This window comes from Anthonomus grandis, chromosome 8, assembly GCF_022605725.1.
Source record: "Anthonomus grandis grandis chromosome 8, icAntGran1.3, whole genome shotgun sequence".
Lineage (NCBI taxonomy): Eukaryota > Metazoa > Arthropoda > Insecta > Coleoptera > Curculionidae > Anthonomus > Anthonomus grandis.
In genome coordinates, this window is record NC_065553.1 from 5,976,302 (window position 1) to 5,998,992 (window position 22,691).

The window sequence follows — 22,691 nt, forward strand, 5'->3', positions numbered from 1 at the left end:
CAGGTCTGTAAGCTTTTCCAGGCCCAGGTTCCAGCTCTATTATGTCTTTTTAGAATTCTCTATCACCATCGCATAATATATTTTTTATTGAGTTAGCGACAAAAGTCTTTAATAGGCAGATACTTTCTCAAGTTGAAAATAAAGTAACAGCATCCATTTTGTACATATTGTAGCCTATTTCTCGATGCTGCATCTAAAGATGGACAAAAAAATTACGTTGTCATAATTAAAAGAAGATAAGTCCAAGGATTTTGTGAATTTTTTTCTCATTTTGAAATTTGGGATAGATCTATTTAAATATAAAATCTTCATTTTCACATAAGTTTTTTACAGAAGTGAGTATCTAAATTTAAGATCTGTATTAACTAGAATACTTAAATTTTATCAACTTTTTGAGAAATGCATCTCTTTGTCGCTTTGAGCAAAGCAGTGAGGTCTTAGCTTTATCAGGGTTTAACTTCAAATGACCTTTTGAATATATAATATGAGATGTAAGAAATTCAGTCTTATCTGAGATACTATGCACATAATAGATATTATCTTCTTTTGTAACTCCTAATAAATTTTTGATACTTAATTGCACTTAGCATTTGTATAATACAATATGTTAAATGATGATCAGTATTACCACTTGCACCAAGTGTGCCGGCAAATTCTACCTTATTTACGCAACTAATAAAATTAGATCTAACAAGAAAGAATATTTATTTGCTATTCGAGTAGGCTCATCTAGGTGAAACTGAAACTTAAATAAGTTCATCAAAGGATTTCAAATAGTTGCATTCAAGAAGTTTTATTTAGTGAAATATTTATCTTTAATGTTAGCGTTGTAAAATTCAAATTATAAAGCAAATAGTTAAAACGTCAACACTCAACTATTATTCAAATCGCGTCATTAAATTCAAATAGTATTTGTTCAATATAATTATATATTCAATTTTTATAGTATCACAATAATTTTTTGGGACTGTATTTGACATATATTTAATGTTATTATTTTATAAAGTGCAGATAAGTTATTTTTACTTGTAGCAATATATTACATTACGTACTTACTTGTAACTGAATATTCCTTTAAGCGAATTTTAAAGTTCAGAAGGATGTATTTAAGAAGCGAATATTAATAATGCATTACAGATTTTTTATTTTGTTGCACATAAAACGAATAATTAGCGATTAATTCTTGTTTACAAATTTCAAAATCCTACGATTGAGATCCTGTCGTCCAATTGAAATGGAATTCAAGTTTTTTATCCAGTGAATTATTGAAAAATGTATAGAATAAAGTCATCATGGAATTATCCTTATTATGCAATAGTTTCTGAAAGTAAAGTGTAATACGTTTGTCAAAAAGTAATGGAACCAGACCAAAAGTCATTATTCTTATTATTCTCATATATTTATAACGTGATTACAATGATTGTAAATGAGTATACTAAATAGTTTGACGTCCTAAACAAGAGGTGAGTTCCAAAAACTCTTTAATATCACGGCGAATTGAACGGCATTGAGTGGTTTTTGATGAAAAAAAAGTTTTTCCTTGGTCTGTATATCTTTCTTAATTAAAATGTAAAAAAAATGATTACACATTAATAAAATATCAAAATAAATATTTGGTGATTTCGGACACCCTCTATCTTGTGTGTTATTGAATGTTTCTCAACTTACATGGGTTACTATTAGTAATATTGTAAACAATTATATTCTGAACTTTTTTGTCTCAAATTCTTTAATTTGAGTTGTTTTTGTAAGAAATAGAAATCCGAAAATTTTTTTAGTAAGCCAAAAATGATTCAAGAAGGGAAGTTAACTGAAATAAGTAAATTAGTAAATTATTACAGTACCTCAGTAAATTTTTAAGTACCATTTATATTAGTATAATGTAATTTTGCAAAAAACAAACATTCTGTATCTCGATAACAAGATATTAAAAAAGAAAATGCATATTTGAGTTCTACATGTTAAAAATGTTTGAAACAGTGAAGAAAATTTATTACAGAATGAAATTTTAGAAAAAGTAAGTTTAAGTGACTTTAGCGCCCTTTATCTTCTGCGCATTTGATTTTATAAAAAAAAGCACAGTTTTCCTTAAAATCTACGGTTTTTGCATAAAAATCGATTACAAAAATTATTCCATTTGAGTATTCCAAAAAAGTACGGGGGAAGAGATTGCAACTTTTTGTTTTTGGTCTTCTCATAAAGAACACTAACTTTCGGCAAAGTATCAAGATTTCACCTATTTTTTGCCAAAACTAACACTTTTCAGATGGGAGATTGACTGTATCAAAAATTAAAAACAAAAAAAACATTTATCTTATATCGTAAAGTTAACCACTATATTTCTATTTAATTCGTTCAAAAACACTACTAATTCTGGTTAATTATACACCCCATACTTAATTTCGCCGACGGCTCCATATAAGCCTGACCTCTTATTTACGTACTTCCAACGTAATTTATTTAATACCCGTTGGCACTTGTAAACAAGTAAAAAAAAATACACACTGACGAATACCCTCATTGTCGAAGACTAAAACAGGCTTCTGGTAGTAGAAGCAACTCCTTCTGTTCGGATGTTAACAAACGGCCGAACCGGAGATATCGATCGCTCTTTTATCAACGATATCGATCTAAATTGACGACCTTAAGCTGCCGCGCTAATAATAAATCTTGCTCGCAAGAATATTAGTTGGGAAGGACTTCCTTTAACGTCGGATGAAAGGACTTGGGGACAAATTTATAGGCAAATTGTTCGGTAGGTTGTTAACTGGAGTTTATACATGAGTTTGATGATGATCCTACTACCAGCTGTACGGCTTTAAGGAACATATTTTTTATATCGCTGTCCTGCAAAGTGTATATGTAACTGTAAAATAATTTAGTGAAAATTATGATACTTTGGGAAAATATAATCCCAGGAAAGAATTCACCAAAAACAGCAGATATTTCACTTATTTAGAGTTATTTTTTAGTACAATCAAGCATTATATAACCTTTTTGTCCGGGCGTCTTCAGAAGGTCAGCTTTGACAATTATTGTTCCTCACAGGAAGTGCAAGTTTGCATTGAAGGTCCTCAGGGGTTATTCCTTGTTACAATGTTTGCTAATGACACCCCCATTTAAGGAGTGGTGTGATGCCAATAATCTTTGTTTTAATTCCTCGAAAATAAGTGTGTTGATTTTTAAGTTTTTTTATGGATAATGTTATGTTGAACAATGAGCATATTCTTAGGCACCATTCTAGCAAATTTTTGGGTCTTAAGAGTGCTTCACTTTTATTATTACAAAAATATGCAATAAGGTTTCGTCTGATTGCTATCTATGCTCTTAAAGTAATTTCTTATAGTTTACACTCTGACATAACTAGCATAGTAACCAAGGACATTAGATAGAATAGTTAGTATGTCACTGTTAATATAAAAATTATTGCAATTTAATTCCAGGGCTTTATAAACAATTTGTTAAAGGCACTTTACGTAACCAAAGTCCGAAACTTACTACCAAAAATATAAGTTGACTGCGTATGAGTATTTTAAATGCAGTTTTTGATGACAACACTGACACCTTTACTGATTTCATATTATTTAATTTTTACATTCATCTTCAAAGTGAAATTTAAAGGCTGAGTAGACTTTTCAGTGATAAGTTATGATTGTTTAACTAATACGTAAAAAAATTAAGAAATTTATCGGGCATTGCAAATTTGCATTTTTCCGATTAAACGATTCCAAGGTTAGACATTTTTTTTTAAATATAGGACTGGACGTAACTTCGACTTGCGGAACTAATCTTGGACTATAGGGTATCCTATTTTTGTAGTATCATTGAAGCTGGTATAAATAAGAGCTAGTGCGAAAAAGAGTTTGTTAGCCGCTCTCAAATACATGTAATTAATAAACCTAATTCCTCCTGAGGTAATTGCTGACCTATCTGCTGCTTCTCTTCAGTCAGTATATGCGGTTCTAAATGCTCAAATAACTTACCTGATTCAAGGCATGCCATCTAACAATAACACTTTGATGTGGTAGATATTACAGCAGATAGAGTGTTTAATAAACTGGAATTTACACAAAACTGCAGTCCAATATTAGATTTGCCACTGAGTTTAATATATCAAGATTTACTTATAGAAAGCAAGTTTCCAACTATATGGAAATAAACTACCGTTAATTCAATATTTAAGAGTGGAGATGGACCTGATGTATCTAACTATAGACCAATATCAGGGTTGCCGTGTTCTCTGGACACTAACGATCCATCTGCTTCGATACAAGCATTATTGATATCCAAATAGTATTGGCTTCTACCAAAGAGATCATATGAATACTTCTGGACTTCACAAAAGCATTTAATGCCGTAGACTACTCGATATGTTTTACAAACTTAAGTCACTTTGCTACTCAAAATTCACTGATTAAAAATTTAAAATTGGGTAATGCACTGTCCAATTATGTCTTCGTTCATTTTGAAGTCCCACAAATATCCCACCTGGGGCCAATATGTTCAAGTTGTTCCTGATCTTTATAAATGTCTTATCATCTGTATTTCGACACTGTTCATACTTGTTTTTTGCTTATGATCTTAAAATTTATAAGGCAATAAAATCTTTTACTGATGATGCAACTCTTCAGAACTCTTGATGCACTAAAGAGTAAATCAATAACATTTACTTACATAAAAGACCGTCAATATTGATTGCGTACTGCATTGAAGATACTACACTTATTCTGGGTATAGATATATTGGAGATGCGTCGAATAAAATTGAATACATGTTTGGCTTAAATGATATAAGGAATCTTAACAATATACAATTAATAATTAGTATACATTATTTTGAATTATTTAGTTTAGGCCATTTTAAAACGTACCTATCACATTGTATTTCGTAAGTATTTTCTGATACCGTTAATATTAAATAATATTTAGGTTTATTTAACCTGTTATGTGCTTATTAAAATAAATTAGAATACTATAATTACAGACAAAATTTTTTATCTGCATAACTCAAAAAAAAAATCTGTTTTTAATGTTATTGATTTCTGATGCTTAGACTTTATTCCAATAAGCCCTTGTTACATCCAAACAAAGGATTTTTTCAAACGTTAAAAAAACCACCTAACGGTCCTAGATTTTCAATTAACCGTATAAGCAACTCCCTTAAAAAATTCCCACACTAAAAAAAAAACATTGTTATCTCGGTATAGTCTGTGTGAGAATTTTCCTACTACCTTACCCATCGCTATTTTTTTTATCGCTTTTTTTTGCAGCTGGTCATAAAAAATGAGGGGCGAGGGTTTTTTTAATCTCCTAAAGGAATGGATTATTCCGCTATACAAAAATCTTTTATTTTTTTTAATTTAAAGGAGGGTATAAACGCATAAATTAAAATACAACATTATTATAGTTGGTTTATTGATAAAACTTTGTCCACAATAGAGTGTTGACCCTGCGCGAATAAAATTAAAGATTAAACCTCGTATTGAAATAAAATTATCACTTTTATCAATTGTGGCTTTTTAAGTCAGATCGACCATTTCCTTTTACAGTTTTGCGGTTTGCGAGGGAAATTGATATGACCGGTATCAGTTTTTTTTTGCTAATAATACTTTTTTTTTTTAATTTTGTACCTAGACATGATTATTATTATTTTTTTAGGCCCGTACCCTGAGAACTTTTTTCAATCACACTAAAATATTCACCCAATTTTTTATAGTCAAGTCCAATTGAAGAAAAAACTACCCCTGCTCGGTCGCATGGACCGAGAGAGAGAGAGAGAGAGTCTGGGGGTAGTTTTACCCCCGCCACCTTTTTAATCTCTAGGTTTACCTGTGCGGATCTAGTGGGCATTAGTAAATGTTATTGTGTGATGCCAGTCACATCTGTAAGATAAGTTACATGTGAGTTGTGATGAACTTGTGATTTTGATTTTTGTTTGAATTTTTCACGAACTGCAACTTGTGACTATGAGGAAAATGAAGTACACATTTCGGTTATTGAAACGTGAGTTAGTTATGAATTATTATTAATTTGTTATATCTTTTTCAGTTTATATGCTTCATTCTCGTAATCAGGGAAGTCAATGTAATTTATATCGATTTTCACAAATAATTTAATTAGATCGTATAAGTAAATATTTCTATATATGAATATAATGAACATTTCGAATTGTTGAAAAAATTAATGAATATTGCACTTTTAGCTGTAAGGTCTTATGGATTCATACTGAGAAACTGCACTGCATTTGGAAATCTAGCGGTTTTTAAAATTTTATTTAATTTTTTTTGTAAGAATACGATATAATTATGTGGCGCCCAATTTTTTCTGCATTTAATCAAATGATGTTTGCTAAGTATTTAGCATTTAAACAGGATGGACTATATCAGTTAAAGAGAGCAATCATAAAAAAAAATTTGCCTGTATTTATGATGTACTCATTTATGGATTGTTGATGCAATATTTTCCAAGATTATCTTATTCTTATTTAATATATTTTATTAATATTTGAATATCTTCAAATATATTTAGGAATTACAAACACAATCATATAGTAGATATTTTTTATTGCAATAATTTCAATAAAAATCTTACGAATTATTGATTTTATACATTAACATACAGTGTTATGTTAAACAAACATACTTTTATAATTAATTGAATTTATTTCCAATATTTATTATATAATGACTCAGAAACTCCATAAATATCTTATAAATTATAGTGAAAATTAATTATGTTGAGTTTAAGAATTCGTGACCATCATCGTACAGTAGATATTTGTATTGATATAATGGCAACCTATTTGTTAATTTTTTAATTTAGTATTTATGGATAATTAAAGATAGGTTAGTAGGATATTGTGTTAGTCACAATGCCTTTTTATTATTTAACTTTCCGTTTTAAATGTTTTTATAAATAATATTAATTTTTCGCTCTTGATTTTATTGTCAATTATAATGAAGCTTCTAATATTAATATTAAAAATGAAATCAATAAATCATTATTGATTTCATTTTAAATATTAATCAATGAAAAATTATTGACATTTATTAATTTTAATTTAATTGTTATAATAAAATACACAATGAAATAATTGAACGTGATGACACTACACGTTTATTTTAAACCACTTTTCGCTACAGTTATTGACACTATAAGTATAATATTAAATTCTTTCGACTTATATCTTCTCCAACTTTGAAGAGCCATATGGCAAAAGATATCAATCGGATGACTATTTCAGTGGAGGCAAACGATTCAAGTGGTTTTAAAAAATAAAGAAACGTTAGAAAAAACATTTGAGAGTCGATAGTTTTTCCAGGAAAAAAAATCCAAAGTTTGCAACCTTTAAGGAGCACCCTATGAAATTTCTGTAACTTTGAAGAGCCATATTGCAAAGAATACTAATCGTACAACTTTCTCAGTGGTACCAAATGGTTTCTAAATATTCTTGATCCGTAGTTCTCCCAGGAAAACAATCCAAAATTTGCAATTTTTTATTATTACAACTAAAATATCATTCTATGATCCACCCTATTCTGTGAAATGCTATTAAGCAGCACGAAGTACCATTAAGTGACAATAAAATAATCTCTATAGCCGGAAAGTGGTGTTTGAGATGCCCATAGTGGCGTGAATTTATATCAAATCGACGAGCATAACAAACATGTCAAAGGCCTTTGAGAGGTCTGAGTAAACAATTAACAAAAAAAAGTGACGCGTGTTCAGTTCGAAGGACCAATAAGTTACCATTAAAAAATCCGTTTTCTAACTATATGTCCTGTAAAGTGTGACACTGACAGTTTGCAGTTGACATAGCCATCATCAACCGCTTCTTCAGCTCTTCTTATATCAAATTAAGTTTTACAATGATCCCTCTAGTGCCCAAGGGTTTCGAGTTGAGACTAGGGCTAACGGAACTTTAAATGTCAAGCTTCTTACTTAATAGACCCTAGAAAAATTAAAACGTAGTATTGGAAAGTATTTACGTCCAAGAGAAAATTTCTCGAGTAATGTTTTCTTAATCTTCCGCTATTTGTTTCATTGAGCTACATTGAGTAGTTTTTAAGATATTGATCTTTAAAGCTGGAAAACATTCCATAACCTTAAAATGTCTTATATAAAGCTATTTACACTCTAATCAAAGTTTTTCAAGGAATGTCAATCACTCTTTTATTAAGTTACATTGAGTAGTTTTTGAGATATTGAATGTTTTTTAACAACTTGACGATGACGATGACAGACTGACCTTAACGAGTGATATAAATTTTTGCGAAATTTCACAATTTCATTAATTACGCATAACTCATTTAATTTGTATTATTGGGTAATTTCTTTTAAAAGATTTAAAGGTTCTTTTTCTTTTTTTATGAATTTTAGAAATATAGTATTGACAATATAGCCACCCAAAAGTTCTTAGACCTAGTGATATTGAAATTAGGTTTTAATATTACTTATTTTCTGCATACCTTGAATTGATTAACCTACCGCGAGGAAACGGTTTTTGGTTTTAAAACATACACATAATGATAAAACGGATAAATATATTGTCTTCCTAATTTAGTGTGTTATTTATCATAATGTTGTCAATTATTGTAAAACGGGTGAAGGGCCTATTAGATTTCTATGCCTGTTATAACCTAAGCATGAAACATATTCTTTATTCCCTAACGTATTAAAAAAAACCTCGAAAAACAAAAGGACGGGACAAGAAAAAAAATCAACCAACACATTGAAACCCGACTAACTCGATTTATCTACGGGACCCGACTGTCAACCGTAACGTTAGGCCAACTCCCCAAAGACCCGAAATAACGCGATTTTCCGTTTTGTTTTTTGTGTCTTTTAGCCCAAAGGTGGTCAACGGGAAAATAATCTCATTGTTGAAATCGCAACGGGACCCGCGACCTCTAATTCGACTCGATCAAATTAAGTTAAGATAAAAGTTACCGAATTACCCTCCCCCCACCCTTGCAATCGGTGGCTTTTGATAAATTCGCGATGGGGTCGATATTAGTTAGTCCCTATTTTTCCCCTTGTGTCACTCCTACTGTTATATGTTATTGACTTATGCCAAGGCAGACAACTGGGGGATTAGCAAGGCTCGCTAGTTAATTTTATTAATTTTTAAGATCTGGTTGAAGAGTATGGCTTAGCAACCAAAAATGTAGCGAAATTATATTGTTTTTTTTAAACTCCATTTCCACATTAGTTAGTAAATATTTTTCCAATCTTATAGGTAATTATGAAGTAGTAGTATGAGTAGAAGCGCTAGAACCACCACTCAAATTGCATATTGACATTTCAATAATAATATCTAAAAATTTTGAAAAATTTGTACCCTATCAAGTTTAAGAACCATCTATCAGAAGTAAGCTCCTATCGTGAGTGGCTTGAATTAGGAAAACCATAAAATTAGCGAGCTATACATTGAATTGGGATTTTCATAGTCTTGACTGGCCACTATGGCTCAAAATTTCTAGGTCAGAAGTAACTATTCATGAAGGCTTACATATTAAAATATATGCTACAAAAGGTAATGAAGCAATCAACATTTTATATTTCTTCTTTATACATACAAATTTCAAGCATCTTTTCCATTGAAGCCATTACGATTGGAAGCATTTCATTTTAAACTGCAATGCAATTTCAAGAAGAGCTTCATGATTTTATCAGACGTTAGGTTGGTGCTACAATCTATTCAGAAAACATATTGCTCATGGTTGTATAAAGTTGATTCAATCATATGGGAAATTATAAAATGTATTATAGGTCGGATATGATGGAAATAAACATAACTTTTTTTGAGTTACGGCTCCTATAAAGATCACAGGAAATGGAGTTGCTGACCAGTTGGCAAAACTCACTTGGATTTAGTGAGGTGATATAAAAATAACAAACTACATATTATTTACTACATGGAATAACATTTAAAACAGTGTTTGTAACCAATCCCCTATAAAATATTCTCAGTTGGTAACTAAGATATTGTATTATTGGCATAAAGATTTAAATATGTATAGGCTATTTATGACTACCATAATTGGAATGAAATTTAAAAATGCCGGTTTTACAGCTCATATTAATAAGATAAAAGTATTCGACCTTAATTACATATTTTTTGAATGCGAAAAATATAACGCACCAATCCAGGTGTGGTTTTTAAATCTTTTAAATGATTGCAAAGTTTATTAATCGTATATTCAAGGTATATTTATTTAACTGTATATACTATATAGAGTGTGCCTTTGCCTCATTTATGTCCAAACCAAATAGAAGTAATAATAAATAACTTTGTGGTAATTAAATATTAGAGCGAATAAGAATATTTCATGCTTCTCAAAAAATTAGCCACAAGCAAAAGTTTATCAAATAAACCAATTTACCTTTTTTTTTGAGTTTACAAAAAGGGACTCTCAGACCTCTTAGTTTTCGCACCCTTGCTACTAGTACTTTTTTTTCAAACATAAGACTCTAATATTCTTTAAAAATCGTTTATGGCTTAAAAAATAATTTACTAAGTAAGGACAATTAGGCATTTCTTCTCGAGAGCTCCTTCAAAGGCCATTTCCCTCTATCCATTGTCCACCAGGGGCGCACAATACCCACTCGAGCCCTCCGAAGAAACAATTAAAAACAAGAACGGTAAAATCCGGTGATTGCTAATCTCTACGGGGGTTGTTATTAGGGGGTGAAGGGTTCGTCGCTCTCTCCTCCGAACCTCACCGACCAAAGTGTCATTACGACACCGCCGGCGTTATACGGGGGGCGGATATTCAAATAGTTTTCTCGCAGCTGTTATGGCCCGTAATCAATATCATCGTGGCTCTTGGATTCTTTTTTTTTTGTCACGGATCCTTTTGAGAGATGTGATGTGGGCTTCGAAGAGCAACTTGAAAAGCACTTGGACTTTGTTACTATAATAAGTATAATTTTTTTCTTAATGATTTATAATTGTGATTTTATAAGTCAAGAAGGACTTCTTTTTCTTCTTCTTCTCTAGCCTTCTCCAATCCAGTTCTGGACATAGACCTCTTCGTGAGTTTTCCATTTTGTGTCGGTTTTTGGCAATTCTAAGCCACTCTTTATCGACTATCTTTCTGATGTCATTCGTCGATTTTTTCCTGTGGCCTTCCTCTGTTTCTATAGGCCACCAGTATATTACTTTATTTCTCCATTTCTCCATATCTTATCTCACTATGTGCAACTTGGCAACTTTCTTAAATATATCAAGGACTCTAGGCCTCCTCTTTATCTTCTGATTTCTTATCCTATCCCTTAAAGAGATTCTCTACATAGCTTGCTTCATTCCTCTCTGAGCTACTCTAAGTATTGGTTTACTGTCAATATCTCCAGATCATAATATGTCTCCATAGGAAAACGCACATATCGTGCACTTTTTATTTTAAATTTATTGGGATCTGTGGATTTCTAAGGATGTGCATGTCTGGTTATTTCAGGCTTTTGGTTCTCCCTCCCCAGCTAAATAAATCGCCAGATATTATAATATGCTAGTGTTTTCTAATGCTATTTTCAAAAAAAAATAAATTTTCGAAAAACAAATTCATTTTGTACAATATTAAACAATCAGACGCGTAAAACAATTTGAAATATTTGTGTACTTTGCCTTAGTTACATGCATAACTTAAATGGATACGAAATCTAAAATGTTTCTTTTCTTTGTCAAATGCAAGGAAACATTAGCATTCCCTTTTTGGTGATATTTTTGTGCAAGGAATATTATTTCAAACAAATGCACTATTAAATAAAAAATAAGTGTTAGAAATATATGTCCAGTATCAACAACTTTCAACATACATTAGAATTTGCATTAACGTATAATAGCGTAATAAAAACACTACCTTAAATAACATTCCCATTGCGTTACTCTCTGCAAGTTGTTGAAAAAAGCATGGCACTAATATTTCTTTGAGAATAGTGTTTTGCCAAAGACCAGTTTCATTTTTATATAAGGAGGAGCACAACATTGAGTTGCTAATATCTATAACTAGTTTAAGAATCTCCAGTATAAAGCTGTACTTTTCTATAACCTGAGCAAGGTGTCGACTATATGTCTTATGACCTTCGACCAAGAGAACAGTTGAACTTAATATATTACAACTTAAGATTCAGCTTGAAACATCTCAAGTTTCAAACTGAATGGCGTAATGAGATTAGAACTAGTTTGGTGAATCTGTATATACCAAACTAGTTCTAGTCTCATTCTACTTCTATAGCGAAATTGTTTGGGCTGATGATCCCATTTTTCATTTGACACTAAAAACTTCATTGAAGCCAGTAGTGTGACTAGTAATGCACGTTCATTATCAGAACATAATTTAAATTTAAACTTCAATAAATCTAAGGTGCAAGTAGGAGTAAGATTGACTTTTTGAAAGATTATATAAAGATTTCTATTGATCACATTCCGCTTGAGTATGTGGACGTAGCTCGAAATTTGGGTCTATTATTGGATTCACAACTAAAATTTAATCACGTTGCTAAAATTAGGAAGAAAAATTTAATAGTTTAAAGTTGTTGTATTGTAATCGTCATTATCTTAATTTGAACTTAAGAAAGGTATTGTTTAAGTCTGATTCTTTCAAGATTCAATTTACTAATGTGACGTTATACACTGTATTATCCTGGGCTTAGCTTCCTTGAACGAAATAGTTCATATATTATGTAAATGCATATTGTAGATATATTTTTGGTCTAAATAGGCGAAATATCTCAAAAATTGGGCTTACTTTCCTGGTCAAAAATGGAAAATCGCTGGAGACTTCATTTGGATGCCTTTCTGGATCAGATTATTAACTTTTCCGCCGAAAATAGGCAATTAGATAGTATTTTTGTTACAGGGTCAACACTTATTAGTGTTAATACTAGGCATACTTGTACAATCTTTCTTCATTTAAAATTTAATTTTTTCGAAAATCTTTTGCTTTTAGATCAATTTCGGCTTTGAACAAGTTGCCAGAGTTTTTTTAATTAGACAAACTAATAATTATCGGCTGCTTTAATCGTTTATCTATTAGGTTTCTTTATGTCTCCTGTAGTTTTAAACTAAAATTTATGTCTTTTACTTTAAATACTCTTAATTATTTGTAATTTAATGTGTGCCACACCACTGTAATTCTTAATATGAATATCTTCGTTAATCTTAAGACTAAGTTTGGGGTTGGATTTTGAAAGTAGTTTTGTTCATATATTATTAAAATTGGTAAGGGTCTCATGAACCTATACTACTTTAATTGTATTTTGTTAAAGGAAAATAATTTTCTCATGCACTGTGATGGTTACGTAAAATAGCAAAATTTGCGAGACTCTGACATTCTGATATTTTTTTAGTGTTACTTAATAAAAGCCAGATTTATTTATTTCATCTAACGATATTTTTGTTATATCTTCTGAGCTTGCGTTGCACACTAGAATATCTTGATGTACAGCTTCCCTACTAGACATCACAGACGAGTATAGTTCATAGTAAAATCTCTCAATAACTTTGGTAATCTATGCTTGATGCAATCACGTCGTGTTTGTTTCCTAAACTACTAAACCTTTTTTTTCCATGGCACAGTCGAGACTAAAGGCCTCACATATTACTTTGTCTGTCTATGATATCTTGAATGATTTTGGTTCTGTGTCGCTCTACTCGTTAATACAAGAATGAAACATAGACTTAGTAACGACTGAAACTCCTAGTGCTAAAACTGAATAAACGATTTCCAATTCAAGTAATCAACATATACTCGCCTTCTAGCCCCGCAGAAAATAAAGTAGTAGAACAATTGTATGAAGACATAGACATTACAAAGCAATAGGTGTAATTCATAGTCATAATTGGAGACCCTAACGCCAAAATCGTAAGAAGGAGAAAACTCGGAGACTTTGCCTTTATTAGTTACTACAGACTAGGAGACAGGAACAGCAATGGAGAAATGCTAGTAAACTTCCTAAACAATGAAAATCTCTACAATTTAAACACATTTTTTTTGGTAATCACAGGTTTGTGACAAATGAGCGCAAGACAGGATGAATATTAGAGAGAAGTAACAAGCATGAGATCACATGTAGTTAAATGAAAAGTAGTTTTTTTTAACAACTCCTATATTTTTGTTGTATTATTTTTAGATTACCACATTATCTAAAATTATATTAGGTTCAATTTAAAAAGCTCTTTATAGAACCGTATATGTTACCCGAAAATACCAATCTTACACCAATAATACGCCAATATCCAGTGCCAATCAACATATATTATCCGACTTCCCAATATCCGAACAAAATAGCCAATTTTACATCCCCAAAACAACTTATTTTCTCAATATCTACGAGAGATATCGTGACGCGGACAAATTGCCAAAGATAACAGAAATCGTGGGCCCTTTCCCTTTTGTTTCCCCCGTTTGACCAATAAGGGTTGACCGCGCATACTGGTCAGTTAAGGGTGTGGTCAGTCGCGGAGGGCCACTGTCCGGTTGGCGTGCCTGAAAAATTCTCTAAGGGTTATTTTAGGATGATTTACCGGAAAGGGGTGGCGTTTGTTTCGTTTTGGGAGTATACGCGTTTGAAAAGAACTAATATCTTTCGAACGTTTCAAATACGAGCCATTGTTGACTCTCTGAACCCTTTCGAGACCAGTACTACATTTGTCATATTCTATCAATATGTGCGCCCGGGGAGGTTATACAAAAGTGACCCTGCACAAACACGACTTATTATGTACGGCCGATCAAACAACGAAGGTCGAACCCTTTGACCGCGTCGGATTTAGGGCCAGGTGCTCCCTCGGGATCACAATCTGGACCGCAGCACAATAAGTCGAAAAACAACGGCCTGTTTTGTCTCGATTTTACTGAGGGCGGAGCAGCTACTGTCGTAATTAGATGAAGAAGAAGTGGACTTAAGGGATAAATGTTAACGGTTGAATAGCCTGGGCTTTCTTGTTAATGTAATGTCGAAAAAAAGCGATTCAAGCCGATCTTTTGACAACTAAATGCCGATGCTGTCATAATAACTTATTAAGGGAGAAACGTCATAATAAATGTCAAATAGGAGGTCGTATAATAGAAATAAACCTAAACAAAAACTGTGAAGTGTGTGAAATATCAAAATCTCTAAATATTTTTTGACTTATCTAATAATAGGCTATAAAAAATAAAAAAACTTTAATTCTGTCTATGGTTTTATTATTAGGAATGATCTTATGAGACACTTATTTAAACTGCGACCCAGATATAGGTCTTAGAAGAGGCAAAATATCGACTTTTTCGAACATATCACTCTCTCATTCTTTAATATCTTTGGTTGATACCAAATTCTAAAATTGCATTTTTTATTGTGGTTTATCCAATCACACAATGACACTCATTTTATAATAATTCTTCACACTTATTTTTAAACTGCGACCCGGAAATAGGTGTTAAAATATAGCATTAAAACAGGTAAAGCATTAACATTATACAATATTAAGCATTACATTTTACAAATCTTCAACTTTATTCCCCAAAATATTAGAGATGAAATTAATAACAAAATTGTAAAATGTATATTAGAGATTGGAGATATAATTAAATAAATAATACATAGGGTAATTAAACTAAGAAATTGCAGATCTCGGAAATTGAATTATTAAACAAAAAAAAAACACATACTGACATATACAGATATGACCCAAACCCTAAAAAAAACATTTATAATTATACATTTATAATACTGAACTCCTCAAAATCTAAATTACCTGTAGCTACGACCTAAGTCTAAATTGTTAGTATTATTCTTTATTTTTATCTACGTTTTATTATTGTTATTATTATGTATAGGTGAAATAAGTTATCACGTACAAGTAGTATACTACTACTTCTGCGATTATTGTTTATTTACTGGTAAATTAAAATTAATAATTTTGTAATTTTTTTTTAATTATTGTAAATAAACTGATTTATTATTATTTTATTATTATTAAGAAAAAATGAGAGTAATTATTTTTACTATTATTTTGTTTATCTGCAGATTTCGTGTAGAATTATTATTTTAATGTTTTTTTTATATAAATCATACTCAGTTTTAAGCACAAAACGTGTTATTTTGAATTCTCTATAGAGCTCTATAGCTCTATAGAGATTATTTTGATATACAATTTATGTTCAACACTAGTGATTTTTTTAATGTACTTATTTTAACCCTTATAACTTATTTTTTCTTTTGGAATAAATAATATATTCAAATTAATGGTGCTTTTTAATTTTATTAAAATATATTAAAAATAAAATTAGTTAGGTTTTTGGAGCTAGACTCTATATTTAAATATACTAATGGTCACCAAGGGTTAATACTCAGACCTCGTATGTAGCCAAAACAAAAATAAAAAAGTCCTTTTTAACCTCATTCAATTAACACTCTAGTACTTTACTAAGCCATTAACCTTAGACCTCTAGACAAATAGCCAGGCGTCTGAAAATTAAACCTGGAGAGCAATCCGATAATGTCCAGATATCCGGGGCGAGTTACTGGCGCCCGAAAAAGGACCGCTTCAAATTATTTTATTGGCTCTTCTTTAAGACAAATGAAGTTCGGGTCGTGACGTTTATCGCTCGCAATCTTCCCTGAACTGCCATAAAATATCTTTTCGGTTTAAAGGGGTTGCATTTTATCATTTTAACCTATTTGTTTTTCTGTTACAGCAGACGCAGACGGTCAAGATAGTCTGGGAGATCTGAGCCACCAGGACATCTTAACCTGTGGAGTTTGTCAAAAGCCGTTCGCCCTCTCGGACATTGTCCGGTTTATTCAGCATAAGATTCAGACGTGTAACAAGGAGAACTTTGGGCAATGTTACAGTAGCCAAGAAAGGGATAGGGATAACGATGAGGGTAGTTTGCCCTTAAGTAGTATTAATAGTAGAAGACCTAGCATATCAGCCCCTATTAGTAGTAAGAAGTCTGTGGGTAGCAGAGTGCATACTCCACCACCCGCTAGTCCAAGGCTGCCGATTCCCAGTGACCTTTGTGTGGACGGGGCAGCATCATCGACGCCTAAACGGAGAGCATCATCTCCGTTGACCACCTCTACCAGCACCGATGATGGAGAAGATCATAAGCCGATTATTAAAGAGGAGAGAATTGATACCACAAGTTCCTCACCTGAGGAACATTCACATAAGAAGAGCAGAACGGAGGTGGCTGATGCTGAGAGTAATACTACGAACAGTGGTGAGTAGAGTTTACATTCAGAATTATTACAATAAAATTAGTTAACAACTTCAAAGAAAAAAATTAACTACATCAACATGACTTCTTTGACTAGTTATGACGCTCTTTAAACAAATGTTCAAAAATACCGCCATTAACCTTTATTCACATATTCTACTTTTGTGTCCGAAGGGCTCTTGTTGCTTTTCTCAGTAATTTGTGTCTTTCTTTGACAAACACTAGCGTTGAATTAAGGCCTCCCAAGTATCGACTTTTACTTTATATACTTTTTTAAACCAACCCTACAATTAATAATCTAGTGGTATGAAGTGGAGATCTTGGAGGCCAACTAATAAGACTACTACGCTTAAATTCATAATTCTGGAAACTCTTTCTCCAAATATTGTTCGGTCTGACAAGCGAAATGTGCAGGAGCTTCATCGTACTAGCATTCTGCTGTTTAGAGGTACTTCCTCTAATAATTTTATTAACTTATTATGCAAAAAAAGTAGTTAACTCATGTGGGACCATATTCCAAAATGTGTAAACTCTTACCGAAAACTCGTAATGAAAATTAGTTTCGACTGTTGCCTATGGGATTGTCATCTAATTTTTGTAGATCTAAGAGCTGGCTACGTAGATCAAAGGGTCACTTGATAAATACTAAATTTTGTTATATATAGGGTCGGTTGTTACCGACATAGCAAGGGACAGATCGTCAAAAGTCGCTGTGGGTATGAAATCGAAGGACAGGCGGTTAAACTTGTATTTTTTTGTGAAAATGTATTAAGTAGGTACAGTAGCAAATTAAGGGCGAAGATAAAGAGTCGTTAGACATGGCTAATATTGCAAACATTTTCACAATAATTTTGTCACTAGGTATGTACAATTCTGACATTTTGCATTTTATAATTTAAATATAACGTCTATTATAATATAAATATTTTATACTCACTGGATATTTAAACTAATGAATCTTCAAGTATACTAATTAATCTATAGTCTTACAAATACTAAAATTATTTGAAAGTTTAATGTGGTTCATCTTTCTCCATATTATCATCGTATATGTGATTTCATCATTATCAGCTAAGAGCACAAATTAGTAATTTGGTTGATTTAGTTTATAATTTGTCAAAATTAAATTCTGATGGCAATTGTAGTCCTTCAAACCAATTCAACTCGTAATTGGATCTATCCAAAATTCATCCGCAATTTTCTGCTTCCAATTCATATAGATCAGAGAAAGTCGCATTTGTCTATATGTTGGAGATAAAATGTCCCTTTCCATATGTTGATATAATTCAACATAGCAAGGTGGTAAGTAAGGGTCAATGACATTTTTTGAAAAGACTCATCTCAGTTTTTTATCGTATAATTCCGATGAAAGAGTTTATATCAGATTGTTGAATAATTTTCTCGGATAAATTATATAAAGGATTCAATGACGGAAAAAGTGTTTTCTTTATTCGCACCTGTATAACCTAAGTAACCGAATGTATTTTGATATTCTACTGATTAAGAAAGCATTTTATAAGAACGTGTTAACGTGACGCTTTATACTGGCAATACCACATCCTTTATACTGAAATTTTTAACTTAATTTTATTTAAGTTACCTAATAAAATGGCAATAATATCTGAGTTACAAACATTTAATAACTGTATTTATATTTATGTCAAGTATAATCACATGGCATCAACTTCTTCATGTGGAGGGCAACAATAGTGCAAATAACATAACCATTTGCATTTACTTCATATGAGTAATAATTAAGGACAACAGTTTTGTTCCTAAGAAAGGGAGCAACTTTTTGACTTTGCCAGTGATTAATAGTATTAAACGCTTTACTAAAGTCTAATAATACCAATATAGTACAATTTTTATTGTCAGTAGCTTGAAAAATGTCATCGGCTGTTATTTGCAAGCGCTTTATTACAACTATAATATCCAGTTCAAAACCCTGGCTTAGTAAGTGGTAAAATATAATTGTCATTTAAATATATCTTCAGATGTTATTTGTTATAGTCAGTTTTGACACCCCACATAGAATACTTAGATCAGAAAATTGTTTTGAATCTTTGCCTTAAGGAATTGGTGTAACTTTGGAATTGGAGCATTGTTCCAAGTTTTTGGAAATTGTAATGAGAACAAATTTATATATCGTTATCTCAGTCTGAGAATTAGAAGAGTATGGGAATAAAGTGATGTTGTTAGGGTATAATTTGACAAATTAACGGAAAAAAATTCCATTTCCAGGAAATCCAGAGACTAATAATGAGTTAAAAAGATGAAATAGGAAACGGTGGAAAACTCAAATTTTGATTTATATATTCTTATCTCAGTTTAAGATTTAAAACAGTATGGGAATAAAGTGATAATTTTCTGGTATAATTTGACAAATTAAAGAAAAAAAATTCTATTTCCAAGCAATCCAGAGACTATTAAAAAAATGATGCAATGATATAGGAACATGTTGATAATATTTACAAGATAAGGGAGTATATAGGAACAGCACATTTTAATGAATGAGATACTTAAGTCATTAGAACCAGGGGATGTATTTCTTTCTAATGGTTTCTTGTGCCGTTATCTCTAAAATTCATTTTGACATATAATATTGTTTTTGTAATAAATATTTATGAAAGGGCTTATATTTTTTGGTATATTATCAATAAAGAAATTATTTATTGCATTTGGGTCTTGAAGACAAAAAGAAATATTATTTAATTTATCTCTAGCAATATCTAAAGTTTAATTTTCAAAAGTTCTTATTAATTTTGTTTCTAGAATCAAAAATAGTTTCTTTTATGTGGTGTGACCGTATGATTGGTACTATTCCTTAAACATTTAAACTACTCCAAATTCTCTAGAGTTTGATGATTTTTAAATTTCGCTTTAGTTTTGTCCCTTAATTTTATTAAGTTATACATTTCTTGACTCAACTAAATAGCTTTCTTCTGGGTTATTCTAGCAGTTTTCAATGAAGTATGTTTATTGAAGAGACTAATAATAATATAGTTTTTAGATTCTCGTCAATTTAGTATTCATAAAAAATTTGACGACTTGACTAAAGAAGATCACTATAAAAATCATCTGATTTAAAACTTCTGAAGTACGTATGCAATCTTGGTTCAAATGTAGGTTTGTCACAGTTAATCTTACACTCTACGCATTTGTGGTATAAAAAGTTTTAGTTAGTAACAGAAATAATTCAATGATATCTTTGTTGTTAATAACAAAATATTGATTAGAGATTCAGCGTATTGTGCAATATGTTAGTAACTACAATCAAATAGGAACATATGAGTTATTAAAAATTGTTTGCACGTGTCTAATACTCACTATTTAGTACGTCCCTCTTTACTTACCCTGTATTTGAAAAGGATATAATGGCACTTCTTTAAATGTTATTCATTTGTCAAAGGCTGTTCCTGATATCCCAATGGAGTGATGCTTATGTATGTTTATACGATACACGTAGACGAGCAAATTTTAATATTGAAATTTGGTGCAAAAAAAATTATCCCTTGTCACGTGGACCTAATTGCCAAACGACTTAGAAAAAAAAGGAGACAACTGCTTCAAAACGTCCTCCAAGCAGATGCCCTATCTTTTTGTTTTTTTTTCGGTCTCGTGCAAGGGTTATCTCGTGCGTATACCCTTCACGTGTACTAATTATTTAAGTCGTCTTGTCTTGTCCACGCGGCAAAAAAGGGGGTTGATGCGCATTAATAATACCAGATGAACATCGAACAACCGGTCGTTATTGTACCTGGTTAATTTTTTTTGGTAAGGCAAAAATATAACGGCACACGACCTAAGAAATAATAAAATTTAATACGGCCATTATCGACAGGCGTTCGATAAACATATACGTCGAAAGGGACAAGGGTTGACGGTTTTGTTTTAATAAAACCGCTCACCCTTTCCTAACCCTGTCAAAAAAACACCGACGGGGATTGAGCAATTTTCGGAAATAAGCTGTCACGCAGTCTAATATGATTTTCTTTTCTTGTGTGCGCTATATACGAAATCGGATTATGAAGTAAATAAATAGCATAATATATTTAGTATATTTGATAATAGAGAATCGAGACAAATAATGTTTATTATGTGTGTCTCATAAAGGATTTTAGAGGAGAAACTGGTGCCCAACAGTGTCATCACAAGCATAGAAATATTAAATAATATTGGAACTTGATTAAATATAAGTGATTTCTGTTGACAATCTTTTAATACTTAGGAGTATATTTTAAAGGAAACGCTCAGCTCAACTTGCCTTATGAATTTAATCCCTTTATATTCTAATTCAGGTATGCGTAATAACGTTTCTGTAAAAGTCCAACTTTTTCTTTAAAGGCATTTTCTAGAGTTTGCTATTGAGTAATATTAAATAATTATATATTAAAATCAGGTATAATTTACTTATCAACAAAATCTATTGTTACTATAGAAATATACAATAAGTTTAATTTTAGTTTGTGAAAAATATCATTCTCCATATCACTCTATATAACAACTTCATATTAAAATCACAGTAAGGAATAAGTTATCATCTAACTCAAATTACTAATAAGACCATGATTGAATAATGGAATTTACAAAGTTTGTCTTTTTAAAAATAAAGTTGTCTATTTAAGACAAAATAAATATTATTTATTAAATATTGAAAACAGGTTAAGATCCCATTGATGCGGTGTGCTTCACATTTGGTATTTTAGTTCCAAATTACGAGGCAGCTTTACTACTAACCAAAACTGACTTGGAATGGGGTAAGTTTTCTAAATAACGGGTTTCTTGGTCTAGGGACCAAAATACCATATGGAGATAACATGAGTTAAATAAATAAAAAAAACATGAGCTCGTAAGAATATTTAGGTAGTTAAAAATTATTTTTACTTAATAAAAGTTAACCGGTCTTTGTTTCGAAAATCTGTTAATTAAATTTTGTTTGTTTTTATTACTGTTTTGACTGATAAAACAGGGTGTCAATAGAGTTACTGCTTACAAATACCAAAATTAGGTAGAGTTATGATGTAATATCTGCCGTTTGTTCCCGGAGTAATTTTCGAATTAATATGTAAAGCGATTTAGACTGCCTGCTATTTGATGAATATTTAATAATTATCGCAAAAATTAGTGCAAGAACTTAAGGAATAATATAACTCAAATAATTTATAACTTTTGCACTGTCTCATGTTCTGAAGCAACTTCTTACATTTTCTTATTTGATAAGAAGGTTTATTATTTAGGTGAAATGTGAAGTAGCCCATTCTTAAAAATTTGAATTCACATCATGATGGCCTAGGAAATAAATTTTTGTAAAGCAATTAACTGAAAATTTAGAAAATATTAAAATTAAACACATCTGAAATTATTTCGGAATTATTGGTGATCAAAAACACAAAATTTCTAGTTAATTATATTAAAAAAAAAGGTAATGAATGTATTTATTTACATGACTTCTAAATAAAATGTATATTGCTGTGGCGATTTA

The 22,691-nt window shown here is 31.1% G+C and overlaps 1 protein-coding gene across 2 annotated transcripts in view; it reads left to right on the forward strand.

The window, feature by feature from the left end:
• Positions 1 to 22,691, forward strand: part of LOC126739141 (B-cell lymphoma/leukemia 11B) — a 69,920-nt gene that overhangs the window by 27,065 nt on the left and 20,164 nt on the right. Inside the window, exon 2 of one of the 2 annotated variants that reach the window (XM_050444680.1) lies at positions 16,685 to 17,212. In XM_050444680.1, the coding sequence (XP_050300637.1) occupies positions 16,685 to 17,212 (528 nt within the window). The remainder of the gene's footprint in view (positions 1 to 16,684; positions 17,213 to 22,691) is intronic. The other variant, XM_050444681.1, reaches the window with a different exon arrangement.